The sequence below is a fragment of the Ambystoma mexicanum genome, chromosome 10, assembly GCF_040938575.1.
Source record: "Ambystoma mexicanum isolate Mex_15411 chromosome 10, UKY_AmexF1_1, whole genome shotgun sequence".
Lineage (NCBI taxonomy): Eukaryota > Metazoa > Chordata > Amphibia > Caudata > Ambystomatidae > Ambystoma > Ambystoma mexicanum.
Genome location: NC_090932.1, coordinates 1,409,426,538 through 1,409,439,605, shown reverse-complemented (window position 1 = coordinate 1,409,439,605; position 13,068 = coordinate 1,409,426,538). Strand labels below are relative to the sequence as shown.

Genomic DNA, 13,068 nt, shown 5'->3' with positions numbered 1-13,068 from the left:
TCTGTCCGAGTTCTCTTGTAGCACACCATCTCCAAATGAAGAGGCAACATATGCAAACAGTGCCATCGCAGCCTGCTACTCCCCTGAGACTGCTCTGTTATCTCCCTCTGACCCAGCAGGCCTGCCCATGGAAATAAAATAACCCTTTCTCCTTCACATGAAAGGCAGTCCATGGCACCTCCTTGTGGCATGTCTCAATAGGCATTTGCCATTAGTTTGAACATCAGACCTCACCACATCCAGCCCTGGCTGTAGTCAAGGGCCCATCCTAGCAATGCCAGACGACCCAGCATCTGGCAGACGCATAGCTCCCCTTATAAGCAAGGAGGCCATGACATTTAACCTCGGCTGCTTCACCCCCACCCGTCCGCACCTTGACCATGGGGGTATCAACTCTGACCAGGGGTTAACCACACAGTAAAATACTGATCCTATGCTGCAACACAAGCTGACAAAATGTAGTATTATTATTCTAATCATGATTTGTATTGTTATCTACGTACCTTCCGACACAAAGGAACAAGAGAAGTGAACATAATGCAAAAATGAGGAAAGAAAGAGCCATTGTTTTCTTACGCCCTATTCGATCGATAATCCATAGGGTCACTAAAACACCTGTGGGAAAAGAAAAGGCAGACCATTAGAGTAGGATTTTAGTATGTGAAAATATATATGTTTGTGGCCAGCACCCAAATATCATGCATAATATACAATACAGCCTTTGTTGTAGAAGTGAAGGTGTCCCTTGCTAACTACTAAAAATGTAGAATGAAAAAGAGTGCTCAAAATGTCGATTTTCAGAAAGGTAAAAATGGCGAAAAGTGATAAAAAATTTGAGTAGTACTGTGTGTTTTCCCCGTAAACCAAAAAAAAAACACATCATTTTAAAAGAGTTAAGTCTGTGCTGATAAAAAGACTGCCACATACATTAGGACATGGATTTCGCGGAGAAGCTTGTAACTGTATTGTTGGCTAGGAATTAGGTGAGTGCAAGGGGGGATACGGTGGGTTTATCCCCATGTAGCAACCTAAGAGCAGCACTAAGCACCCCAAGAAGAGATAACATCACCCAGGCTAGACAGGCAGCCCATTGGCTCCAGGTCAAAGACTGCATTATCTTTAAAATCCTCACTATTACTCACAAATGTCTCAACCTCTCTGCTCCATCCTACCTATCAGAAACCATTTCCAGAACCACCTCCTATCGACCCACCAGAACACGACTTACTAATCAAATGAACACTCCACACATTAACAGGGCTAAAGCAGGGGGACAGGCTTCCCATACATAGCCCCTAAGCTCTGGAACGCCCTCTCCACTGCCTTAAGAGCCGAGACTTCTCTCCGGCTTTCCGGAAACATCTGAAAACCTCCCTCTTCAACTAATACCCATTCCTCCCCCACTTCACACAACCGCACAAACATCATACATCCCATCATGCACACGTGATATCTCTGCACTGTATTGTGTAATATATGTATACGGTATCCTGTATTGTGTACTGGGAAATACATGTAAAAAGTCTAACTGCTTCCCATATTGTAACTAAATTCTGCTCACTCTCTGTAACAAGTGCCACGATGTCTATGTGCTGTTGCACGCTCTGCAAATACGAATAAATAAATGCAATAAAAATTCAGTCTGAAAAAACGTAGCTACTTTACAGGTAAGCCAGGTACGAGTTACGTGAGACATCACGTTTTTAAAAGATTTACATGACAGTTAATATTCCATTACATTTAAAATTTTCCAATTTTATTTTACTGACAATGCAATTCAGATATAGCAGTTCTACCATTTGCCATTGGACTTATACCATTGAAATGGTATGTATTCTTCTTTCTTTCAACTTTCAAGATTTTCACATAGAATATTTTTTTTATATTTTATTAAAGAAACCTTACCCAGTAACATATAACTAATAGCGTAATATTAGTTCAATCATCAAAGAATCAAAATATAAAGTTATATATATGACATGTCTCCAATTCGAAATGCTCAGTCATATCACATACCTCAACATGTACAATTAAACACAATAATTGCATAGACAAAACAAGCAGGTATATCCAGTCTTGTGCATTCAAACTCAGATAGTTGGACTGATCAGCCTGTGATAATTTGGAGAATGTTCTGCAGCTTTTCAGCTTTGTTACAAGCATATTTTCTATCATACCTATTTGTTCTACATGTACATAGACGTGCACATATTTGGCTCCATGCCCTTAATTTGGGAGAGTTCTACGACTTCAACGAGAGCAAAATGCTCTTACGAGCTACACATAATTATTCTTAGTACTATAGTTTCTATCTCTTCTTCAATACAAACCATAATTCCATTACCAAACATTAACACCTCAGGTTGTTTATCCTCAAGGCAGCTGTTTATCTTTCTTAATTTGACTATCACAACCTTCCAGTATAGCCCAGTCTGTGCACAGGACCATGGCATGTGACCCAGTGACCCTATACTACCACACCTTCTCCAGCAATTGAGTGAAGTCATTAGACGCAAGGCAGACATTCTAGATGGAGTATAAGTCTGCTGTATATTTTTTAAGTGAATAATTTCATTCGTGAAATGATACAAGACGGGAGGGATTGCTCCAAAATATAAATAAACATTCTGCACTTCAATAGGAAGTTCCAATTCTTCAGCCCATAATTGTGCTAATACAGCATTCCTTTGCTCATTTTGTAGTAGCATAATTATGTAAACATATCGTACCCTTGGAAAAACTGTATAATCTTGGACATAACAGTTTTTAATAAACAGATTTTACTTTATCATGTGCATCAGCAGAAATGAGAGGTTCAATCTCCTGCATAATTGCCTTATTTGTCAGCCAATCTCCTTCAGTTAGGTGCAGTTTTTCTTTAATTTCCAAAAAACGGTTCAGAACGTAGCCTCTATATAAATCCAATACTATTAAGTTATATAATTCCCCTTGTTCACTATATTGTGCATGCTTTTCGTCAGCTATCATTAAAGACACTCAGTCAACCAACGTGGGCCGATGGATATCTGCACACGATTCCTTTTCAGTGCAGCGTGGCAACTCTCTGAAGCATTACCAATAATGAAATGTTTTTTAACGTATTTAGAAAGTTTCTGGGGAGTAATAACCAATATTCGTTGTGGTGTAAAAGGGAGTAGTATTGATTTGTCTATTGTTTTCCACATTGAGTAGCTTACATTAGATAACCACTGTGTAGCCCATCCTAATTGTGTGACTAAAAAGTAATGCATCATTGAGGGAAGTGGAAGATCTCCGTCTGATTTACAAGCTTGTAGTGCCTTAGTACTGCGTCATGCTTTTTCAGGTTTCCAGGTGTGCCAGATATATACGTTTGGGTAGAATACTCATCTTTATAACGCTACTCTGTCCTGTCAATGACAAGGGTAGATCATTCCATCCAAGTAAATCTGCACTGATTTTCACAGTTAATGGGGAATAATTAAGAGTATAAAGCTGTGTGAGATCAACGCTTATAAAAATCCCTAGGTATTTGAAAAAGGTAGAATTCAATTTGAAAGGAGCTACACCAACCATATCCCATGGGATTTCAGAACGTACTGACATTACTTCAGATTTATCCAAATATATTTTGTATCCAGCTATTTGTCCATATTGTGCTATTGCCTGGACAGTATATTGTAGGGGTATGTCATACTGGCTAATATGCTTGAGAATGTCATCTGCGTATAAGGGAAATCTTATGTTCTTCTCTGATTTTAAATCCTTTTAAAGATGTCATTGAATTTGATGTAATTGCAAGGGATTTCGTACCAAAGTATAAAGTAATGGGGATAAAGGGCACCCTTGTCTTGTTACCGGTATGTAGGAGGAATGTAAGGGAGGATAGGCAATTTGCAACAACGGAGGCCTTAGGAAGTAGATATAATAATTTGACCAGGTCTACAAAATATTCTTTGAAGCCATATTTAGTTAAGACCATAAACAAAAAGCTCCATCCGATTCGATGAAAGACTTTTTCAGCATCCAGGTATAAAATAACATCTTTCAGATTGGCAGGGCATGCCAGCTTATGTAAGAGCCTTCTCATATTATCTGTCGCAACAACATCCATTTCATCATGGTGATTAACTTTGGTATAAGATGTTCCAGCTTTAAGGCCAAATATTTGGCTTTTATTATAATGTCTGTGTTCATTAGGGAGATAGGTCTGTATGATCCTCACCTTTGTAGATCTTTCCCTGGTTTAGGAAATACTAATATTTTAGCTTTGTACAATGAGTCTAGAAGTTTTTGTTTCCTCTGAGCCTCCGCAAAGATCAAGCAGGGCCATGCTATACAGGCATTGTTTATAATAATGTATGGAGATGTCATCTGGCCTAGCTGCATTGCCGGATTCCAGAGAGGAGAAAGCATTAATAATTTCTGATAATGTTATTGGCATATTAATCTTATCAAGATCTTCCATAATAATAGCCAGCAAATATATGCCTATAAATAAAGAATTTAGACTTTGCTTTGAGTAGGAGGGGGGACTGAATATGTGTTTGAAAAATACTTCAGAAAACAATGATTAATAACCTCATCTTCTGTGACAAGGTTCTCATATCAATCTCTGATAACTTAAATTCTGCTCATACGCTGTTGAGATTAAAAAAAAAGCTGGTAGCCTTAGTAGACCTACTGGTCTATCACCCTCTTCAAAAAAGGTTTGTGCCCTTTTAGCTAAATATTGTTTTGCTCAAGTTGTTGTAATATCCTTCAAGTCAGACCGCAGGTTACTTTATGTGTGTAATGTGTTCTTGTCTCTAGTGTATTTATGTAAGAGTTCTAATCTTTAAATTTTGTCTGAAAGACGTATTTCCTCTTGGGGACATTAACCTATTTTATAAAACCACACAGATAAACATTTCCAACTAAGAACAAATGTGAATGCATCCCAGCAAGTGTGGGTAGTATGATTATTGCATAGATTGTGATCCCAGAAATGCATAGATGCTTCCAATAGCCTATCCAATACATGTGAGTGTTCAAGCATTGCACAATTTAAGTGCCATGGTCGGGATTGAACACAATCACAGTCTATGCTCATTTCTAACAGTAATACTGTTCCTCAAGTGAAAGGAAATAAACAGCAGATCCAGACAGGCATAACTATCATGAGAATGTGAAGTCTGTATCTTTGAGGTGCAGGGACATCCAAATAACGATAAGGTATGTATCAACTATTAGATTACTAAAAACATTGGTGTTATTTATCTGACATAGTTGTGGTACATTAGATGGGGACCTATCTTCTGTAGTCATCACTAAATCAAAGTCTCCCCCGAGAAAAATCAGTGAGCAATGTAAGAGAAACCTCAAAGATGTGAGGGAGGAAACCTGTATTATAGGTTTCAGGGCCATATACATGCACAGAAGTAATTGAATGGTGATAGATAGATCCCTTACTAGCACAAATCTACCCTCACTAACTGAATATCTGTCATTGATAATGGGAGATCCGTTTTAATAAGAATAGAGACACCTCTCTCTTTTCACCTGTATGGTGAGGGAAAGGCTTATCCTGTGCACCCTATACATAGCTTTAGATATTTTTTTCCATCCCGGTGTGTTTCTTGTACATATGTGACATCTATGTCGGCATTGCATAGGTAGTTAAGAATTCAGCATTCTTTTATTGTACATTAAAAGTAATACGTGTCAATGGCGACATTGGTTTAGAGGGCTTTGAGTATTCTGCCTAATTTGTTTCCCAACCGTAAGTGTTGTATAGTTGTTACAGGTAGATCATTCTGCGTTGACTCTAGTGTAGCATATAAAAGACCTACGCTGGGTATAACATACTTTTGTCTAATGAAGCATAGCCAACTGATGTAGACATATCTTCCATCAAATATAGAACAAACCAGAAATAACAAAACATTAACAATAACATAGCAACATTTCCCCCCTGCAGAAAGGGCCCAATAAGATAGAAAATCACACAGCACAAGTGACCAAATCCTGTCCTATTTCAACTTAGAGTATAGAGAAAGCAATTAACAGTGAAAGCCACATATTCCAAAGGGAAGGTTTTTATGGGTGTCTTGCCCCAGGGCCAATGGCGTTGCTAGGGACTAGCTGGGAGGCTATAGCCCTGAGTCTTTTAGTTGTAGCCCCGGATAGAAGCTCAGGGGCTACAACCAAAAGGCTAGCTAGCCCCGAGTCCTGACAGTCCCAACAATAGCAATCTTTTCCAGAACTAGCAACACCCCTGTGTTGGGCAGATAAGGGCAGAAGGCGGGGTAGATTATCCCCCATTAGGGGAGACATTTTGCATCCTGAAGCTCCCCTTGCACTCCTCCGTCCAGCTCCTTACCAGCATCATGTGATCCTGCAGCAGCTGTTTCACTATCAAAAGAGGAATGTCTTCCTGTTTATAGTTTATATCTCTTTTCTGCTGAAGTACTTTAATTATCTTCAACTCCACTTATCCTCTTTCATTTTCTTTATCTGAAATATGTTCCAATTGCAAATCCATGCATCTATTCAGACCCTGGATGTCTTTCATTATATCTTGCATCATAGTATTGGGTTCTTGTACCCACTAGTTCATGTTTTTTATTTCCGACAAGATTGCCTGTATCTGGGAAGTTTGATCACTCCTGTTATGATGCTTAGTTGCCCTATAGGTGAAGTAGCAGTGGCCGATGAGTTTCTGCTAGCAATGCTTGCTCTGGCTGCGTTCTGCTTATAAATTGACTAATATAGCAGAAAGTCATTTTGGGAAGACCTCTTTGCACGGCTATAGTAACAAAGGGAACAGAATGTCTAACCCCCAAGTCCGGTAATCATAGCGGTAAGATGAAAGTGTCAGTAGTCCCATAATATTATAGTAAGCTACAGCAGTTATGCATCACAATGTGTGTTCACACTTGGTCCGGTATATTTGACCATGAGCATCTGATCATCTTGCGTCACTGTAGCTTATATTTAGCACAGATCAGTGTTAAGAACCGTGATTGTTTGTGAGGATATAGTCCCAGTACTTTTGTTAGGTGGAGTATGAATGTGTTATTGGCTGTGGTATCTCCAAAGGTGCCTGTGGAATACAGCTTAGCACCAGGCATCCGCATTCTGATATTAACCACTATTCATTAATTAGAAATGTTCTCCTTATGATTTCTGGGCCAAGAGGATAGCACAGGGGCAACATGTTTGTCTTGGGCACAAGACAATGCAGGACAACACAGGTTCAAATCCGTATCCTGTGCTTAGAGACTGGTGTCTGGTATTACGCGTGTTATAAAAAATAATTTAAATACATCACTATCTAATGTGTGTACTTGTTAGCACTGAGGCTTCCAAATGCACTCTACCCAAGCTGTGTCATTGGTGTTTATTTCCCTGGCAAGTGCCTCCACTTCAGTACTGCCTCACGGGGGCCTCACTCTGGGCTGAAACGCAACTCTTTAGGTCCTCCTCTCAACGACCTCAACAGTTAATTGCCATCTTCGCCTTCTGAACTTGTTTCTCCAGACAATGTTATTCTAAAGTAACGCGTCGATCCCGCTTTGGCCATTGCCGAGTGTGCAGGATCATCGAGTAGTGTTATCCATCCGCTCTGAGCCAGACGTGTTCCGCAAGCATTGTTGCTTGGCTACTGTTGGTCAGATTAGAGGCCGCAATCACGATCATATCTCCAGGCGGCCATTGTAGAGTGGGCTATGCCTGGAAGCAGCTCCCTGTCTTTGCCTGGACATATCCCACACTGCTTTTGTTTTAGTTCGAGCTGGCTAGGTCAATTTGGCAGGAAGAAAGGAGCATTAGTTCAGTCCCGTGTACGGTGATTCCGTTAGAGTGCGGCCATTATGCCTGGGCCCAGCAGCGCCCTCTCGCAAAGAATCGTTGGTATAGAAACGGTGCACAGTTCTGATCAGTCATGGTGGGCAAGTACCCGTCCCAAAAGCACCTTTTGCAAGTGTTTCATTATGTTATTATAATCTATTGGGACACATTCTGCTTGAATATGTACTCGTGTGAGCAGACAGCTCATGCCATGCATGCATCTTGCAGCGGTGCCCATGGAAGGCGATGCATGTCCCGGAATATATTCCAATTTGCAGCCGCATGCTTGAACCTAAAAAGGTGGGCAATTAATTGTTAGTAATATAGTTCCTCATTTGATAGTTTTGGCTATTAAATGGTGCTCTGGAGCCACCTATAAACTGAAACTATTGAATTAGATTATGGATATAAGTGAGATGAGTTATGTGGAGGAACACACAACACGTAGTTGTTGTTTGGTTACTTACCCACCCACTGACTGCCCAATACCATGCTAATCCCTATGGTCATTCCAACTACCTGCATCTCACCGCCTTAAACACACCCTCCTGGGATCTATATTACCTAGTTCTACCATGCAATAACAAACAAACTTTGTGCTGTATAGGGCATGCCAGTTTTATTTCCAAACAGTATTGTGAGAGTTCATTTATTCATTTATTTACTTATTAAAAATTCTTGTAACATCGCGCCACATGGCCACGGGCCTCAGGGCGCGCGCACGTAAACAACAGGACGAACAAGAAGCGAAGAGAAGAGCCAGGGACAAAACTCAGAATCCCGATTGAAGAACTCATATTGTAGATACAGGCCTAGTCTGGCGGCAAGTTGAAGAGTATTGTTTTAAGCTCTTTCTTAAACTTGGCTGGTTAAGAGGCAGCAGAGTCCAGAAATTGGGACCTTGCACATCGCAAATGCGCCCTCTGGCCTTCACCAACCGGAATCTGGGTTGGGCCAGTTTAAGGAGGTGTTGGGATTGCAGAGACCGGGAGAGAACGTGTGGTTGGAGGCACACTGTAAGATACTGAGATGCCGTGTTCATCACGCATTTGTGTTTTAAGGTTAGAATTGTATGCCTAATTCTAAGTTTAACTGGTAGCCAGTGTAAACCCCGCCTGGCTGCGGTAACATAGGGATCGCCTGTAAGACCCAAGACTGCCCACAATGCACCGTTCTGCGAAACCTGGAGGGCAGCTATAATGGAGTAATTAATGTCTTAATTAGCGATGTAAATGAGCACCTCGTGGAATAAATCCGTATTATCCAAATGTTCCTTCAGCCACTTGATTAGCAACCTCGTCCTTGCACTGAAGTCGTGTTAAAAACAAGGATTAGTAAAGCCACCATTGTTTGCTTGTGCATAGGTATTAGATAGTTGTTTGCCAGACAATCACATCTTTACTACATGTTCAGGTACTCACACCATTTTCCAGCTGCTGCTCAATTATGGCCAGGTGGCCACAACTGTTGGCTTTGTCAATGCTCGTTGACTGAGCCTAAATGTTCCTGTTGCCTATTTGCATCGAGCTACAAACTAAATTGTTAAAAACCCCAATTTCTTTAAGTCCCTTAAGTACTGAAGTGTGTACAGATATTGTCCTAACTTAGATGGAAATAAGAGGTTACATTTCTTTTTTTTTTAAACCATGCAATAGGATATTCTCAACTAGCACAAGTAATACAAAAACGATTGTGGTTTCATGAAACTATGACTTTCTTAGTAATCAATCCAAAATTCCAACTAGGGCAGGGTTTTTTACAGATTTTTACAGGGCACTTCGTCAATTTAAGGTCCAATCCTACATATACAGTAAATAAAGCAAATAGAACTGGGCTAAAAAAGAAAATAAAGCACTGTGCTTATAGGAGCACAGGTTTTTCCAAAAGAGCAGTTATGCAATTAGAAGTTCTCCTTTGTATGAGGTTGTTTGTCCAGCTCTGGTTCCAGAGAGCCTCTGCTAAAACGGATTTTGGGGAAAAACACTGGGCCTCATTATAAGTATGGCAGTAAAGCAACAACGGCCCCGGTATCCTTACCGGCACCGTTGCTACCATACCGCCATACTATGAGTTGTGCTTGCGGGTCTCGCTCTGCCCGCCAGGTCGGACCTGGCGGGCAGAGCAGCACCCGCGAGCACCACTCGTGGATGCACCGGCACCGCATCCGAGCTCCCCATTCCCATGGGGCGAAATGGGGATTGGGAGTCCCTTATTGCCGGCGCCCACAAAATTACCGGGTCCGCCGACCTCGGCATGACCCGGTAATTGCCCATTCGCGGGTGCCGGTAAAATCACGGGTCCGGCAGGAGCCGTAACTTTGTAACAGGCACGACTACCGCCAAACCCGTAATGAGGCCCAGTGTCTACATAAACAATTCATATAATTCATTGGACCAGATCGATTGGCAAATGTTTTTCTGGCGCCATAGAAGGGATGTTCTACCTCCTCCTTTCATGTTCTCAACAAAAGTGTGCACTATATTCGCAAAGGTCATTAGAGCGTGTGGCTCATAGATGTTTATTTTCTGATGCTCTACTTCTCTCCACGAGCAGCTGTGCAAAGCAAGTTGTGGAAGGGTCAATGTCTGCGCATTTCAAAGCTCATTCAGAATTCAGAAACAGGATCGGCTGAGAAGTGTGCGCAAACAAAAGCGTTTCCTGTGACTGTTTGGAGCAGGAGCAGTGAAAGGTGCAATGCATGAGATGGTTAATTATACTGCTGCTGTCCCACTTGCATTTCTATTTCTCAAACAGAGATAGAAAGGATTTTATTTATTTTGTCGTCATTTCACGGCGACAGCCCTCAAGAACCTGTCAGTGTGAAATCTCTCCAAGCACCCACATGGGGTCTGGAAATCAATTATGCATTAGTATAGGGAGTGTGCTGCAGTGATGACCGTATGCATGGGAGCTGGCCAGAGCAGCATTTGCCATAGAGCACAGCCCCAGAGAAAGGTGCAAGTCACAGTGTGAATAAGGAGACCTAGTCATTTTTTAATCATTCAATTAAAAAAACGCTTACGCTGTTTTTTTGTTTTTTGTTTGCCCGATTCTTTCCTTTGGTGTATCTCGCATGAATAGCTTACAAAAATGTTGGGCGCTTGAGGTCCGTCCTTGTGAGCATGCTACAAGCATTGTAAAAATGTACACAATGTTGCTTTCAGAAAAAATGTTATACAGTCCAGAAATTCCTGATTCTGCTGGGAAATCCAGGGTTTGATTTTATAATGAAAGTAATCAAAACTTTAAAATAAAGACATTTTAGTGGTAGGAACCACTAAATGTATTATTCTACATGGTTTACTCAAATAAAAAAAATGTTCTGTGCAAATGCATAGATGTTTTAGACTTGTTTTGATTGCTTATTTATTTAGGTGTTCCCCTCTGCTGTACGGCGGGTTCAACTCAACACCCTGTCATTTGGACTCAGCTATTTCGATCTGCAAAGATGTAACTTTCAAAATGTGGGATCATCCGCCTGCAAGCACCTTTCCATCCCTTCTCTGCCCTCCTCACCTGCCCAAAACCATATTCCTCTTTGATAGAAATGTTTTACTTTTAAAAAAATCTGTTTTAATATTTTATTCATTCATAATTCTTAGCTTATTTTTCTTGGGACCTATCTCAGGCTAAGTAAATATCCCAACCTCACACATCTTTCCTGATAAAGTTTCAGGGAAAGGCCTGTCTGAATTATTAAGTCGATAACATTGTCTAGCCACAAAACATCTACGTGACGCAATGGGCCTCATCATGAGTTGGGCGGTATCCCTACTGGGATACCGCCCAACTGTATTTGCGTTACTGCCCACCCGTCCAGCGGTATTACCGCCGGATCACGGGTTGAGCGATAAACGTAATTGAATGTTCAGCGCAATTACCACATGGTAATTGCGCCGAAAATCAGCATTTTCCCGGCGTGTTTACCCCCAGCTTATAGCTGGGGGTAAATGCTGCCAGACTCGTGATTGGGCGGACCCTTAAATGCAGCAGTAATAGCGTTACTGCCGCATTTAAGGGTTACCGCCCAACTCGTCATGAGGGCCGGCATACTCATGTTTGGGTGGACCCTTAAATGCAGCGGTAATAGCGTTACCACCACATTTAAGGGCTACCGGACAACTTGTGATGAGGCCCATACGTGGGGAATTGTGGAGTAATACCAAGGCCTGGTATGCTGAAAGTGGTAAGTACATGGTTAAGAATAGGAAATGTTCCAGAGGGATACAAGACGTGAACATTATATTACCTATGAATATATCAAGACAACACCATTTCCTATTAAACCATTTGTAAAATTGGCCAGTGCTCAGTTTCAGTTTCTCTCTTTGACGAATTGGAGGAGATATTAACCTTTTGACAAAAACCAAGATAAAATAGCATGCATTGCCTATACTGTATCACTTATTCAGGACTGTGTCTCTTGGTGTATATTTATAATTCCAATGGAATTGGTCAGAGATCAATAAAAGTACACCATGTCCATCACTTTACTGGGCCTATGGCTTCTGCTTACCCGGAAACTCAGATAAGGTGGTCCACAGGAGGTCTGTGTAGTCTTTCGCGGTTAGATATTCACACGCAAGGCTGCATTTCGGTTTGGCTGCCCTCTTCCTGTTCGAAACTGGAGAAAGAGAGCACATATGAAGCCAACAGAACTTCTGTCATCTCTGCAGATTGTCATACATGCCGTCACTGTTCCTCCCAGACACCGAGAACACTGCTCCTCTGCCAGTGTACGCACCCCCAGGACTTGCAGGCCGCAGCCGATGTGACAGATCAGTAACGACACATCCGGCCCAATTCACAAAGCTCTTTTGTAACTGCACATGCCTTTGCATTCACAATAAAAGGGAGTTTCCATGTGCAAAAACGACAACCAATTCACAAAAGGTAAACGAGTATGCAGGTAATCGCATTGCATGTTCGCAGATTGTGTTTCGTGTGTGCACTCTGCGTGCACACATATGTGTGACTACATGGGCAGAAGGGGGTTGGACTTCCACTTGCTCCAAATTTGCATTTGGAAAATGTGTGTGGTTGGAGGTAAGACCATGGGTAGGTGATGTAAATAAGGGACATACCAACAAATGGGCGGAGAGCATGCCGAGGCACAATAAAAACAAATCACGTGGTCCACATCTCCCTGGTTGCGGTTGCCCCTGTTCAAACCAGTGGTGGAAATGTACCAAAAAAGTAGTGGAACTGTGACTCCTTTGGGGGACAGAGTAGAAAGAAAGGGGCAACGTGCAAGACATT

The 13,068-nt window shown here is 41.5% G+C and overlaps 1 protein-coding gene across 4 annotated transcripts in view; it reads right to left on the bottom strand.

Moving 5' to 3' along the window:
* SVOP (SV2 related protein) overlaps nucleotides 1-13,068 on the bottom strand; it is a 750,499-nt gene that overhangs the window by 53,993 nt on the left and 683,438 nt on the right. For all 4 annotated transcript variants that reach the window (XM_069619446.1, XM_069619445.1, XM_069619448.1 and 1 more), the window contains 2 exons: nucleotides 12,326-12,433; nucleotides 504-615 (listed from right to left, as the gene is read on the bottom strand). In XM_069619446.1, the coding sequence (XP_069475547.1) occupies nucleotides 504-615; nucleotides 12,326-12,433 (220 nt within the window). The remainder of the gene's footprint in view (nucleotides 1-503; nucleotides 616-12,325; nucleotides 12,434-13,068) is intronic.